This window comes from Papaver somniferum, chromosome 1 (assembly GCF_003573695.1).
Source record: "Papaver somniferum cultivar HN1 chromosome 1, ASM357369v1, whole genome shotgun sequence".
In the NCBI taxonomy this organism is placed as follows: domain Eukaryota; kingdom Viridiplantae; phylum Streptophyta; class Magnoliopsida; order Ranunculales; family Papaveraceae; genus Papaver; species Papaver somniferum.
The window spans coordinates 89982968-89995553 of record NC_039358.1 but is presented as its reverse complement, the minus strand read 5'-3'; the positions used below and the strand labels follow the sequence as shown (position 1 = coordinate 89995553).

General features: G+C 37.4%; 2 protein-coding genes across 2 annotated transcripts; both read right to left on the bottom strand.

Annotated features, from left to right (window-relative positions):
• Nucleotides 1-468: 468 nt before the first annotated feature.
• Nucleotides 469-3166, bottom strand: LOC113294141 (indole-3-pyruvate monooxygenase YUCCA2-like). Its single transcript, XM_026542561.1, has 4 exons — nucleotides 1862-3166; nucleotides 1451-1699; nucleotides 1113-1235; nucleotides 469-987 (listed from the first exon to the last, which is right to left on the bottom strand). The coding sequence occupies exons 1-4, from the start codon at nucleotides 2474-2476 to the stop codon at nucleotides 790-792; spliced, it is 1185 nt and encodes a 394-aa protein (XP_026398346.1). The 5' UTR covers nucleotides 2477-3166; the 3' UTR covers nucleotides 469-789.
• A 951-nt stretch (nucleotides 3167-4117) lies between these two features.
• LOC113294135 (splicing factor 3B subunit 4-like) lies at nucleotides 4118-7994 on the bottom strand. The gene is made up of 9 exons (XM_026542555.1): nucleotides 7838-7994; nucleotides 7542-7590; nucleotides 6929-7017; nucleotides 6750-6806; nucleotides 6059-6121; nucleotides 5863-5928; nucleotides 5660-5746; nucleotides 5209-5302; nucleotides 4118-4866 (listed from the first exon to the last, which is right to left on the bottom strand). Exons 1-9 carry the CDS (start codon nucleotides 7940-7942, stop codon nucleotides 4313-4315), a joined length of 1164 nt encoding a protein of 387 aa, XP_026398340.1. The 5' UTR covers nucleotides 7943-7994; the 3' UTR covers nucleotides 4118-4312.
• Between the last annotated feature and the right edge of the window lie 4592 nt (nucleotides 7995-12586).

Sequence of the window (12586 nt, the reverse complement as noted above, 5' to 3'; positions counted from 1 at the left end):
TGGGAAGGACCAGATGTATTGTTAGTTAGTGGTTTATCAACTCATTCCATTACGCCGACCTGCCAAGCACAACTGTTCGCACTCAATAACACACAGAGTGTAGAGCTAGACAGTGGATAATGTGGATGCAACATGCTCTATCGGCTGCTCGCTTGGCAGCCGACTGAGTGAATAATAAAAAAAAACACGGAGTGACAGATGTGCGCAGCCTTCGGGTAACACTTGAAGAGTTTTTACAGAGCTGCGTGCAGTTACGTGTGCCGTTTTAAAGCCTCGGGATCGTTTGATCTGTATTCACCACCTACTGTTCGGAATTACTGAATGAAGTTCTGGAAGAATAAGGTTAATGTCAAAATCAGAAAGATGGTACACTGTTTTCATCAATGTATAGTCGCATTCCTGGAATTTGAGTACTCGAGTTATCTAGTTAATAATCCTCCAATGCAAGAAAATGAAATATTAGTTGGCTCTCCAAACTATGGTCCATTATTATCGTTGGAAGTGATGAAACATGAAAACAGTGGATTATAATAGTGTATGTAAAACAAAAAAAGACAAGAAAATTCCTGTTTTGACAAAATAACACTCCAAACGTTTACTACGTGAATGTATAGAAATCCATATATCTACACTGGCAGACCTATACACTGATTTTGTGTTGCAAAACATGGCAAAATACAAATGATTGCTGGCTGCTGCTAATAAACCTTTACAGTCACACAGAACGTCACGCTTTTCTGAACGTCTCTACGGTGTTGGTAAAAAAAAGTTACGATATCCATTACTGGTTCAAACTCTCAAGTGAAAATGCTTGGTTTCTGATTTCCATTGCTGTGAAATGTCTTCTGCTACTCGTTGGGCATCAATAGAAGCTCCCAACAAACCTTTCTTGGTAAAACCAACACTGTAAAGTCCATTCTTTCCCTTCCAACCATTTGGAAACGGTTTTCTTGGATAACCATCGTCTTTGCTAAAGAATTCATCCTCCTAATAAAATGAACAAAAACGATGATGACTTAGTAAGGATTTCATGGTGTATGTCATCATGATACGACGAGGAGAATTCATGTTTTTATCTTATTATCTTGTGGAGTGATATCTGTGTATCTTACCTTGAGCCATGAAGGAACATTAGTTCTGTAACCTGTTGCCAGTATTACTGAATCGAATTCATCCACTCTTCCATCAACAAATTCTACTCCTCTATTTGTGAATCTCTTGACGCCTGGTACAACCTGAGATGACGACCAAAGTAATAGACCATAGTTAGAAAATGATACCGGCCGGGGTCATATGATAACGTTATCATTTGAACTACTGCGCATGATTATCATAAAGCTTCTATTTGTTTTTGTTGAAACTGGCGATATCTAACTAATGATATTCTAGTACTAACTGGAAGTATTGTCATGAAGAAATGATTGGTTAGTCAAGAGAATAAATCTGTTACCTTAATTTGACCAGTTCTGATTTTGGCTAGAGTGCCAACATCTAAAACTGGGGTCTTCCCGGTTCTGATCTTCAATTCAAGAGGGCCCAATTCAGGTCTTTTGAAACCGAGTTGTCGTACATCTTGAAGGATCAAACGTGAACAGAAGAGAAGAAACTGATCAACCAACCATATAGGAAACCACTTTAGTAGACACATTGAAACACCAAAGGTTGATCTGCCAAGTATATCTCTAGGCAAAATATGCAACTGCAACACATAAAAACCGAACCCGTAAGTTCATCGAAGAAAAATGTGAGATATAGTACTAACAGCTTAATGGAAACTGGTTGGATTGGGCAATCAAAGTTTTATGAACTGAATGAATGACATTTAAATATATGAATGAAGTTAATTAGTATCAACTCTTACCGTATCCCTGACAACAATAGAGACTTGAGCACCACAGTTACATAAATCCAAGCTAATCTCCATCCCTGAATTCCCACAACCCAAAACCAAGACTTTGTCTCCTTCGAATTCATCTCCGTTTTTATATAAACTTGTATGTAATACCTGGCCATGGAAATCTGAGATTCCATCAATTTCAGGTATGACAGGGTCTGCATTCTCACCCGTTGCTACGATGAGCCACCGGCAAACAAATTCTGCGTTATTGGTTTTGACTAGCCAAAATCCCATTGCTGAATCATACTCAGCTATCTGAACATGCTCTTCGTATATTGGTTCGATAGAGAAGTGCTTCACGTAAGCATCTAAGTATTCTATATATTGTTCCTTTGTTGGGTATGATGGAAAGTCGGGTGGAAACTCCATGTAAGGAAGCTGGCAGAAGTTTTTAGGTAGGTGAAGCCTTAGTCGATCGTAAGTTCTATTTCTCCATAGAGATGCTGCACAATTTTCTCTTTCGAGGATCAACGAAGGTAGTCCTTTTTTCTTAAGGCATGCAGCTACTGCTAACCCTGAAGGTCCTCCACCAATGATCACTGGCTGTGAAACCCAAACTCGCTTTATTTCGGTTGTCATTTCTTAGACAGCCAACCCATTGAACTTGAACAACAAGACTCGCAATATATTTTCTTCCGCCTTCTTGAGATTCTTGAATTCTTGTCCGGTGAACTTGTTGCTTGCTTTTCTACTGTTTTATTGGCAAAATGATTGGAATAGTTGGAACCAACAAGAAGTAGTATCTATGAACGGATGAAGAGAGTTAAGTGTAGTTATACGGATACACTTCTCAGAGACTACTTAAAGACCCAGAGGATGATCAAATTTTTTTTCTTTTCTTGACGGATTGGTGTCGGCTTCCACGTTTTAAATAGCAGTTATCGGTACCGTAATGTCGAACATCATGATACCACCAATCTTCCTCGTGGCCACATACTATCATCAGTCTCGTCAGCTGCCACTTGTCACGTAGCGAAATAGACACAATAGACAAATATTTGTAACCCCAATTATCTTTAATGGAAGAAGAAAAACAAGCTCAACCCTACTATTTCTAGCATAAGTACTTGAACATTGAAAAACTCTTGAGCTTTTTTACTTTTCCAAGTGAAGTTTCAAGTGTGGGAAAGTCTTTCACATGCAAAGCTTTTGTGTGAGAGATAGGGAAATAATAGTAGGTTGAGAGCATTACTTTTAGAATCATCTTCTCCCCTCTACATGTTTTAAGATTGTGGGGGCCTAGCTAGCTAGAGAGTAGGCAGAGGAACCTATTGGATTTTGCTTTAATGAAGAAGGGACTAAATGGATCTGCAAAGAACAGTAGCCTCTCTATTAAAACCCCACTCTACCAATCAATCTTACAAAACAATTGATACCACCACCATATGACAAAGGCCTGTATTTCTTGCAGATGTGCATATTGCATGGTGAGTTTATTATCAGTTGTCCATATCAAAGCTTAGGCTCAAATTGAAATAAAGAATGGTCAGATTACCGAAATCACACCGCTCCACGTGACTCGTTCTTCCTGGCATGTGACATGGAAAGTTGAAGAGAGAAACAGAGAGAAAGAAGGACTCCAATGTGCATTAGGCACCGGATTAGGTGGTCGGATTGGGTTCATTTCCATTTCATTGACTTAAGCACCATGCTATAAGAACCACATGAATGCAGGACATGGTCATGGAAACATCAGCCTAATCGAAACATCCCATACGTCCTACTCTCGGCGCACCCAGGGCCATTTCCTTGCCTAAAGCTGGTGTATGTTGAACTGTCTTCGGATTGCACTACATCAGATTTTAAGCCTCAGCACAGCACAAAACAAACCCAAAAACCATATGCAAAACTAATAAATTAGCATAGAAAATTCTAGTACTTGAAATCGAAGGATAGATACTTTGTCAATATTTAGCAACCCCATAAAATCAAATCAATTGAATTATTCTGTGCATTCATTAGGGTGACCACAAAAATGGTGATGGCCATACTCAATAGTTAATGATAAAGAGCATTACGGAGGTGTGTCCACAATGCATCACTTTCTTCTTTTAATTCCTTGATGTGGATGCTCTCTTCATTCTTTTAACTCTATGTCAGTTATAGGAGGTAGAAAGCTGCTGCTGCCCTAACTGTAGATGAACATGTATATCCAACTCATATCAACTTTTAGACCTAATCCTATGGCAATCATAAAAACAAAATGTACAATAACATGAATGATTCTTTAAATGCTGATCTAACTTTCCTCATTTTGTTAACAAGAACTTTCCGTACATTGATGTGTATCTATATCACAACTAAATAACTAAATACTACAAACACAGAGGGAAATTCCTTTGGTTTCAAAATCATCATATATAGACTTGAAATAATTTTTTAAAGTTACAATGTTCCGAAAATTGATAGACCAATTTAACCTGATGTAGGAGGTAGTGAATTTGGTGGTGGAGGTGGCATGGACATCTGAGGCGGAGGAGGGGGTCTTTGAACAAGTTGCTGAGGTGGTGGTGGTGCTCGCCAAACAGGCGGTGGTGCACCCATTCCCATAGGTGGTGGTGGAGGCCTTGACATATATCCACCCTGTTGTGGTGGAGGTGGTAACATATTAGGTGGAGGTCTAAACTGCTGATGTTGAGGTGGCGGCATACCAGATGGTACCATCATTTGGCCGTGCTGTTGCTGTTGTTGTTGTTGTTGCTGATGACCTGGCCAAGATGGAGGTGGACCTCCAAGTTGCATGGGAGGTGGGAAGGACCCACTTGGTGGCATTGGTGGAGGACGAAGGGGTGGTGGAAGTTGCCCATGAGGAATACCGCCATTCATGAAGGGCCGAGGAGGCATTGGTGCACCCATTGGACCATTATTTCCTTGAGCAGGTCCATTAAGCAGTGTAGGTGGTCCACTCGCAAACATAGTGTGGGGCCTATTCTTCGTTGTACCTGGATTGCTTGCAGCTAAGACTCTCTCTGCAAACGAAACAAATCTGTAAGCTACTATGCCAAATCCCAGCTAACCATTTCAAAAACCAACCCCGGTTACTGAGAACTTATAAAATCTAAACCTGTCACACTATCGAAGTCTAGATGATACCGATGTCAACAGTGCAGCGTCATTATGGGGACCATGTAAAAGTTACACTCATCAGTTTCCAGAAATCAGTTAACAAGTTTTAAAGTGGGTTATTAGGGCCTAATTGATTATAGCGGATATAAAAATGTATGAATGAATCAAGTGAAGCTAGTCCACACCAAGCAAACTAAGTACGTGGGAAGAAATATAAAGATGAAAAGGGTTAGAGAGGAAAGTACCTGCTGGTGTGCCGTGACGCTCCCCTTTGGTATCTTTCTTATATGCATAGGAAACCGTTATCTGACGGTTACACAGATATTGACCATTCATTGCCTACAGAAAACAGAACAGAGTCAATAATGTTTCTCACAATTACGTCAGTTGTCAATCACACGGACTTAAGTCGGTAGAGTCATCATAGACTTATGTCCGTAATTAATCAGACGGATTTATGTCGGTAGTCAATCACAAAAACTCGTCTAAGTCATCCTGATACATCTAAAATGTGACAGTTAAGCTGGATAACAAGTATCGCCACCAAATCAAAATTGTGACACTATGACTAGGAGCTAACTCAAAACTTCAAGCTCTCAGCTACTAGATACAACATATTGAACTTTCCTCCTAAAGTTCTTCTGTAAAATACCAGAACTCACTTCCAAAATATAAGTATACATGTAAAGAACAAACCTCAATAGCCGCATCAGATGTGTCAAAAGAATCATAGCTAATAAAACCAAAACCACGAGAATTGCCTGTCTCGGGATCTCTCATTATCTGCAACAAAAGAAGCCCTTGAGATCAGAGTCCACTCATAAAAATCATTACAAAATCGGTGGCTGCCAACTGGCCAAATTTTAGAAGATGTTCTTAAAGATAGGTAGAATGCTAACCTTAGGATTGCTGACAATGGCTCCAAATGCACTGAAAGTATCATATAAAAGTTTCTCATCAACATCCTGCAAACATTGCGTGGCATTAGCTTCATGTGCTGAGACATAAACTTATGAATCAAATAACATATTCTGAAAGGCAAACTCCCGGAGGAGGAATTGATTAGAAATATAACAGCCAAACCAAACAACTTACAGTGTCGAGATTTCCAACGAAAAGATTTGCTCCAACATCCAAGCCCTTCTTATCTTGGGAGGCCTGGAACAAGGTGCAACACTCATGAAATTAGAACGAATATGAGGTTATATAATGGGAAGAACTGCATTCTAAAGCTATTCATTTACAGCACCTATCAGTGAACCAGTGTATTCCTAAGTCCTAACACTAAAATGCATATGTTGTGCTTTGTACAAAAACAGAGTAACCAGGTCCAAAAACATAGACTGCTCCTTCCTGTACGATCAAAAGTAAGCATAAGCAAAGTTTACTACGTTAATCCACTTCCATCAAGGTACTGATCCAAAAATAACAAGCTCAGTGACCAAATCTAACCTTTCATGATTGATATAGCATTCTCAAACAATGGTATAACTAACACTCTAAGTGCTACAGGTGGATGTGCTTAACATAGCATCAGTATTGTGAGGACAACAAAAGATGGAAAAAAAAAGAAAGAAACAGGCCTTGCAACTAGAAATGTGCATACTCTTCATATTTTGGTGACAGTAAATCTATGACATCTCATCAACTTATTGGCAAGTCGTATTACATCAAACAAGTTGCATTAATGATGTTCCAAGGACTTCATATGGTACAACTTACAAACAACTTTGAATAATTTCAAAAGACTCTATATCGAAGTACAAAAAAGGGAACAGGGTTGAACCTTATTCACACGTATTGGTTTTCCATGAAGTTTAATCATGTTCAGAGTCTTGATTGCCTGCAGTTCAAAATTGGACACAAATTAAAATTTGTAAAAAATTACCATACTACGATCAATTGATTAATGCCCAAAATTAAGAAAAAAAAATCTCAAAAAAACAAAACAGCAGAAAGACTTACATAGTCAGCATCTTCTTCACTGCGAAACTCTACGAACCCATATCCTTGATGTAAATTTGTGACTCTATCTTTTGGAACATAAACATTAACTGAAACAAGAGACACATAGCATGAGAAAAGAAGAGAGTTATCTTGTTGCCATTTCAGCCAATAAATTTAAGAAGAATGTAGTTGTTCAAATTCAACTTCCACCAATCTCAGTTAGATTTACATTCCAATTCATATATATTCTATGGAAACTATGTTACATGACTTGCAACAATACATTCACGGTGTACCGAGGGCCAATTTTACTAGACAGCCTCTCATCATAAAAGGCATCTTCAACAGAATAAACAATACTACGCGTTCTAATCCTATGAAGATGGTGTTTAGTCATACAAAAGCTTTGTTAATATACTTATACGATTAGCTACATCTATTTCCTTCCAAACATGTATTAAGAAGGAGATGCAAAAGAAAGCTTCCTTCCAAAGAAATTTAACATTACAATAGAAACGCAATGCCTTATGCCTCACTAATCATGTCTAGGGCATAACACATCAGCAGATTTGTTCAAATTCTTATAACAAGAAATAAGAGATAGTAATAGAACTGGGAAAGGGAGGCTTACCAACAGGGCCAGCTTGAACAAACAACTCCCACAATAGCTCTTCACTCACCTACACAGGACAAAAGAAAGAAAACTAGTTCACATTCTGTGTGCACAATTTAAGAAAAAGGTAACTAATATGTGAAATTTCAGTTTACTCAAACAACTCAATAGAAATTCATTCTAAAAAAAATCAAAAACTCTATTTACTTCTCAAACACATGATTGTTTTTTAGTAGATTTTCAAAACTATAAACCCTAGAAACGAAGAACAATTTCTATTCTTAAGAGTTTTAGGGTTTAGGGGTGGAGCATACCTGAGGATCGAGATTACCAACATAAGCAGTAGCATCTTGGTTCCTCTCTGCAGAGTGTTGTCCGAGCAAATTCGCTCCAACACCCGGTGCTATTCGAGTCGTCATCTTCCTCCCCCACTCTCTCACTTTTTTTCTTCTATAGTTCTGTGCGAGGACTCCAATTCAAGTTTAAAGCGGTTCTTCCTTGGGCCGTGTCAAGGAGGTTCGGGCCTGGTATATATACTGCTAAAGAAACTCCCCACGACCGCCTAGACGCATAAACTTTTTGTTAGCACATGATATTCCGATAGGACTTGTCATTTTCCGAAAAGGTTCATAATTTACTCCTAGTCTTTTCATTGGAAAAATTTTTGATCCGGGAGTGCGCGATCAAAATTGAAGTAGCGACTTCATTATCGTTAGATTCTTGAGATGTGACATCAGCAAACCCTAGAATTAACCACGGTTAAGTACCCTATATTTTTGAACAACTGCCATATCTTTCCAAGATATGTCATATATCTTATTCTTTAAAAATACCCGGAATTCTTCCTATTTCTGGCGCCAAGAAAATTTTCATATCTCCTATTGTTTTGGAAACCTAGAATTTACCGTGTCTCTATATTTGTGCAGCCATTTTGTTTGGGTTTTTTGATGCATTGATACATACTAGCTAGTCTGCATCTACAGACTACAGCTCTACTAAGTACCCGTTACAAACAATATATTGGACTCTCCCTCTCTTCTGGCTCATATACAAATCAAACATGCAGTACCAATTAATTCTTTAACTATGTAGCTAGTGATAATGACGATGATTCATTATTGTCAAGCACTAGTGTGGAGACAAAAGGTTGGATCAAAAGAAAAAGGACCGAGAGTATGTTCAGTGCATACGGAACTGGTGATGCAGTGAGTTGTGGACCTGTGGTTGTTACTTGTTAATCAAAAATGAGTTGGACTTTTGATTTATTGATTGGTGATGATACTGGGAACGTTTTACATGTATGTTTTCCTTAATTTGTAATCCTCTTTGATGCTTGTAGAAAGGGATAATTGTACTCATCTGTTTACATTCTTCTCTTATGTACGCCTGATGGTGTATTGATGCAGAGCTTTGTAGCACCTTTGTTGCAACAAAGTTATCCCGGTTGCGATTTGGAGTTCGGAGTCCAAGTTTTAGTTCGCACTTGATTTGGCTTCTATTTCCCAAATGGAAGTGGAAAACTATCTTAGATCATTTTTGCCTATTATCTTAATCGTATTAAAAACTATATACAAAGTAAAGAACGCTACAAATCATAATCAACCAGACAGTGGCAATGAAGATGATAGTAACAGTTGTAGTAGTGTTTTGGGACTTGCTGTTATAAGTCAATCATACATACAGTAGAAATGGAAAGGTAAAGATATAGAAAGCGAGAACACTAGCAGCTGACCCTGGTATATAATAGCAGTATTTCCGGGATAAAGACCTTCATGGTGCAAAGAATAAAGGAGGATATGAAAGTCCGGGTATTTGGGAAAACAGATTTACGCAGTTGACAAAAGAAAATCGAGTATTTAACAAGGGTTAACTGGTTTGCTGATGTCACATCTCAGGAATCCAACGATCGTGATGCCGCTAGTTCAATTTTGATCCCGCACTGCGAGATCTAATTTTTTCCCTTTTTATTGTTGGGTACAGTGGAAATTAAGTGTTTGGCCCTCCCCTCACTCTCTCTTACTCAAATGGCCTTTGACTTTGTTGATGGTAGTTTTTAGTTCAAGGCTAAAATTGTAACTCCTGTATTTTATGCGCTGCTACCTTGCAAGGGGTAAAGCCATTTAAGAAGTGATGAGTGCAAAAAACCTCTTCGCTCGATTGAGTAATTCAATATATATATATGAAATTCACTCAGAATGGTGTGCGTAATAGCAATCCCAAATATTCTGTGAATTCTATTTTGGGAAAATTAAGCTAAGGCCCGACCCATGGATAACCCATAATATGAGGCCCTTATTTAAAAGAAATTTAAATCTAGGCCCCGAGTTATTAAAAGACATCCATGCCCTTTTATATATTGTCAATCCCCAAATTAAATAAAATTTAAATTTATTCCCAAAATTATTAAATCTAGGCCCAAAATTATTAAAGTATAGTGTGAATGTGTAAACAGAAGTTACACATGCATATGGCATGTGTATCCAGAAGTTACACATCCTTATGCCATGTGTAATGCAAAGTTACACATCAAAAAAATAGACATAAAAAAGAACGCACACAAAAAATACATGTATTACTTTAATATTCGTTTACAATAATTTTTAGCATGTGTAACTAGAAGTTACACACGCTTCTGTCCAGTGTAATTGAGAGTTACATATGCATCTATCTAGTGTAATTGAGAGTTACACATGCATCTGATTTGTGTATTCAGCGTCAACTCCAATTCCAGCGATACCATTATCACATTTAAGCAATAAGCTTTTATGAAGTTATCTGAAACCTGAAATATAACAACAAGCAATCAGTATTTATAAGACTAAAATTAACAGTACATACAACAATATATATTCAGTTTCACCTACATGAAATCCACATTCTATCATAAGGAGATGTGAGATCAAGTAATTAAAAACCAGAGCTCAAGAAACAACTTTGCTGCAAGAATTCAATTTTTTTGCAAACTCAAAACAAGTGCTCATCAAACACACCAAAGTATAAGCATATGCAACAGATACACATCCACATAGCATGTGTAACTCACAATTACACGTTCAATTAGCATGTGTAATTTATAGTTACACATCCATAAATCTTGTGTAACTGGCATGCGTAATTTTTTGGTTACAAGGTTTGTTCGTTTTAGCATGTGTAATTAGAAGATACTCATGCATCCGTCTAGTGTAATTCGTAGTTACACATGCATCCTACTTGTGTAATTAGGAGTTACACAAGCACATAACATGTGTAACTAGAAGTTACACATGCATCATACTTGTGTAATGTGAATAAATGCGCAGTCTAGACATATAATTTGAAACTAAAAACAACAAGAGAGGGATCTAAAAAGGTGTACCAACAAGCAAGGAAATGTCGTCTTCCCTGTCCCGTTTTCACCAAGCATAACTACAATCTGAGGATCAACAAACTCTCCCTCCATGATATGAAGCTCAAATTTTCCTATCTGCAATACGAAGTTAACGTCGAAAGACGAGGTCAATTCATGAACTATCGCATCCTTGAAAAGATGGCTAAACAATAAAAACTTCAAACACATGTAAACGGGAAAATAAACATCCCAATTAGAAGCTTCACCAACACTTTTCTCATACATTAAGACAACTGGAAGTCCTAATGATTCAGCTAATCCAGATTCTTCAATTATGTCTTTAGTTAATGATATTTCATAGTTAAACAAGCATTTATAGGTTAACTAAATCTCCTTCATTTAAATCAAATATGGCTTTTACTGAAATCAAATCTTAACCGTAGCATAAACTGAAATCAAATAATTACCTATGACGACTGTCACCACCACTTTCTAGCAAACGAGCATCATGAATAAAACATAGACTTTATATCCAATCCAATTAACATGTGTATCTATAAGTTACACATATAATTAGCATGTGTAACTAGTAGCTACACATCTAATTAGCATGTGTATATATAAGTTACACATCTAATTAGCACATGTAAGCAGTAGCTACAAGTCCATTTATCTTTCCAAGTTATAAAACTCTGCAAATATGATCAAATCATGAACTGTACAATAAACGTATAATGTATGTTGATGTATATAAGAAATCACAGACTTGCTCCGCAGAATGATACATGACATGACTATGCATTAAGATTCAGATACACCAGATTGGCCTCCAGCAATAAGCACACAGTTATGTACACGCACTCCAGCATACTCTGCCCCAACGCACAATGTAGTTACCATCTTTTCAAAGCTGAACGGAAACTCAAAAGTATTATATTCCAAACTCTCTCATATTTCTTTTGTTACGATCTGAAACAAAATGAACAAACTTTTCAGTCGGCATTGTATTAAGATCAACACCGATATTAAGCACCGAAACAACTTCTTCTGCTATCTTTTGCTTCTGTGCCTAAGCTACTCACAAAGAAAAACTTCAAAAAGAATTTGAGTGCATTGAATAGTTTTTTTCTTTTTCATGGAAGAGTCGAAGGACAGAGTTTTAAGATAAAGAATTGACCTGCTTTACTCGCTTCTTTAGCTAGATCATCATCCAAACCGAATGATGGTCCTTTACTGAAAACAAGCTGGCCATAAAGCAACTGCCAACCAAATGTTATCTAGTCATTCCAATATGCATGATATAACTTTTCATAAGAACCTGCAATATATAGAACATAAACTTTATATCCCATGATGTGTAACTAGCAGTTACACATCCTGCTAGTTACTGCTAGATCATCATCCAAACCGAATGATGATCCTTTACTGAGAACAAGATGGCCATAAAGCAACTGCCAACCAATGTTATCTAGTCATTCCAATATGCATGATATACCTTTTCATAAGAACCTGCAATATATAAAACATAAACTTTATATCCCAAGATACATCCTGCTAGTTACTGCTAGTTACAGGTTTCAGATAACTAGCAGTTACACATCCATATGCCAACATATATAGATACCTAGAAATGTGGCAATCACAATCAAATTTTATGGAGTCATGTTTACCTGAAGCTCACTCGACAACACCATCCTCATCTGCTTAACCACTTTTGTGGTATCAATATCAACAC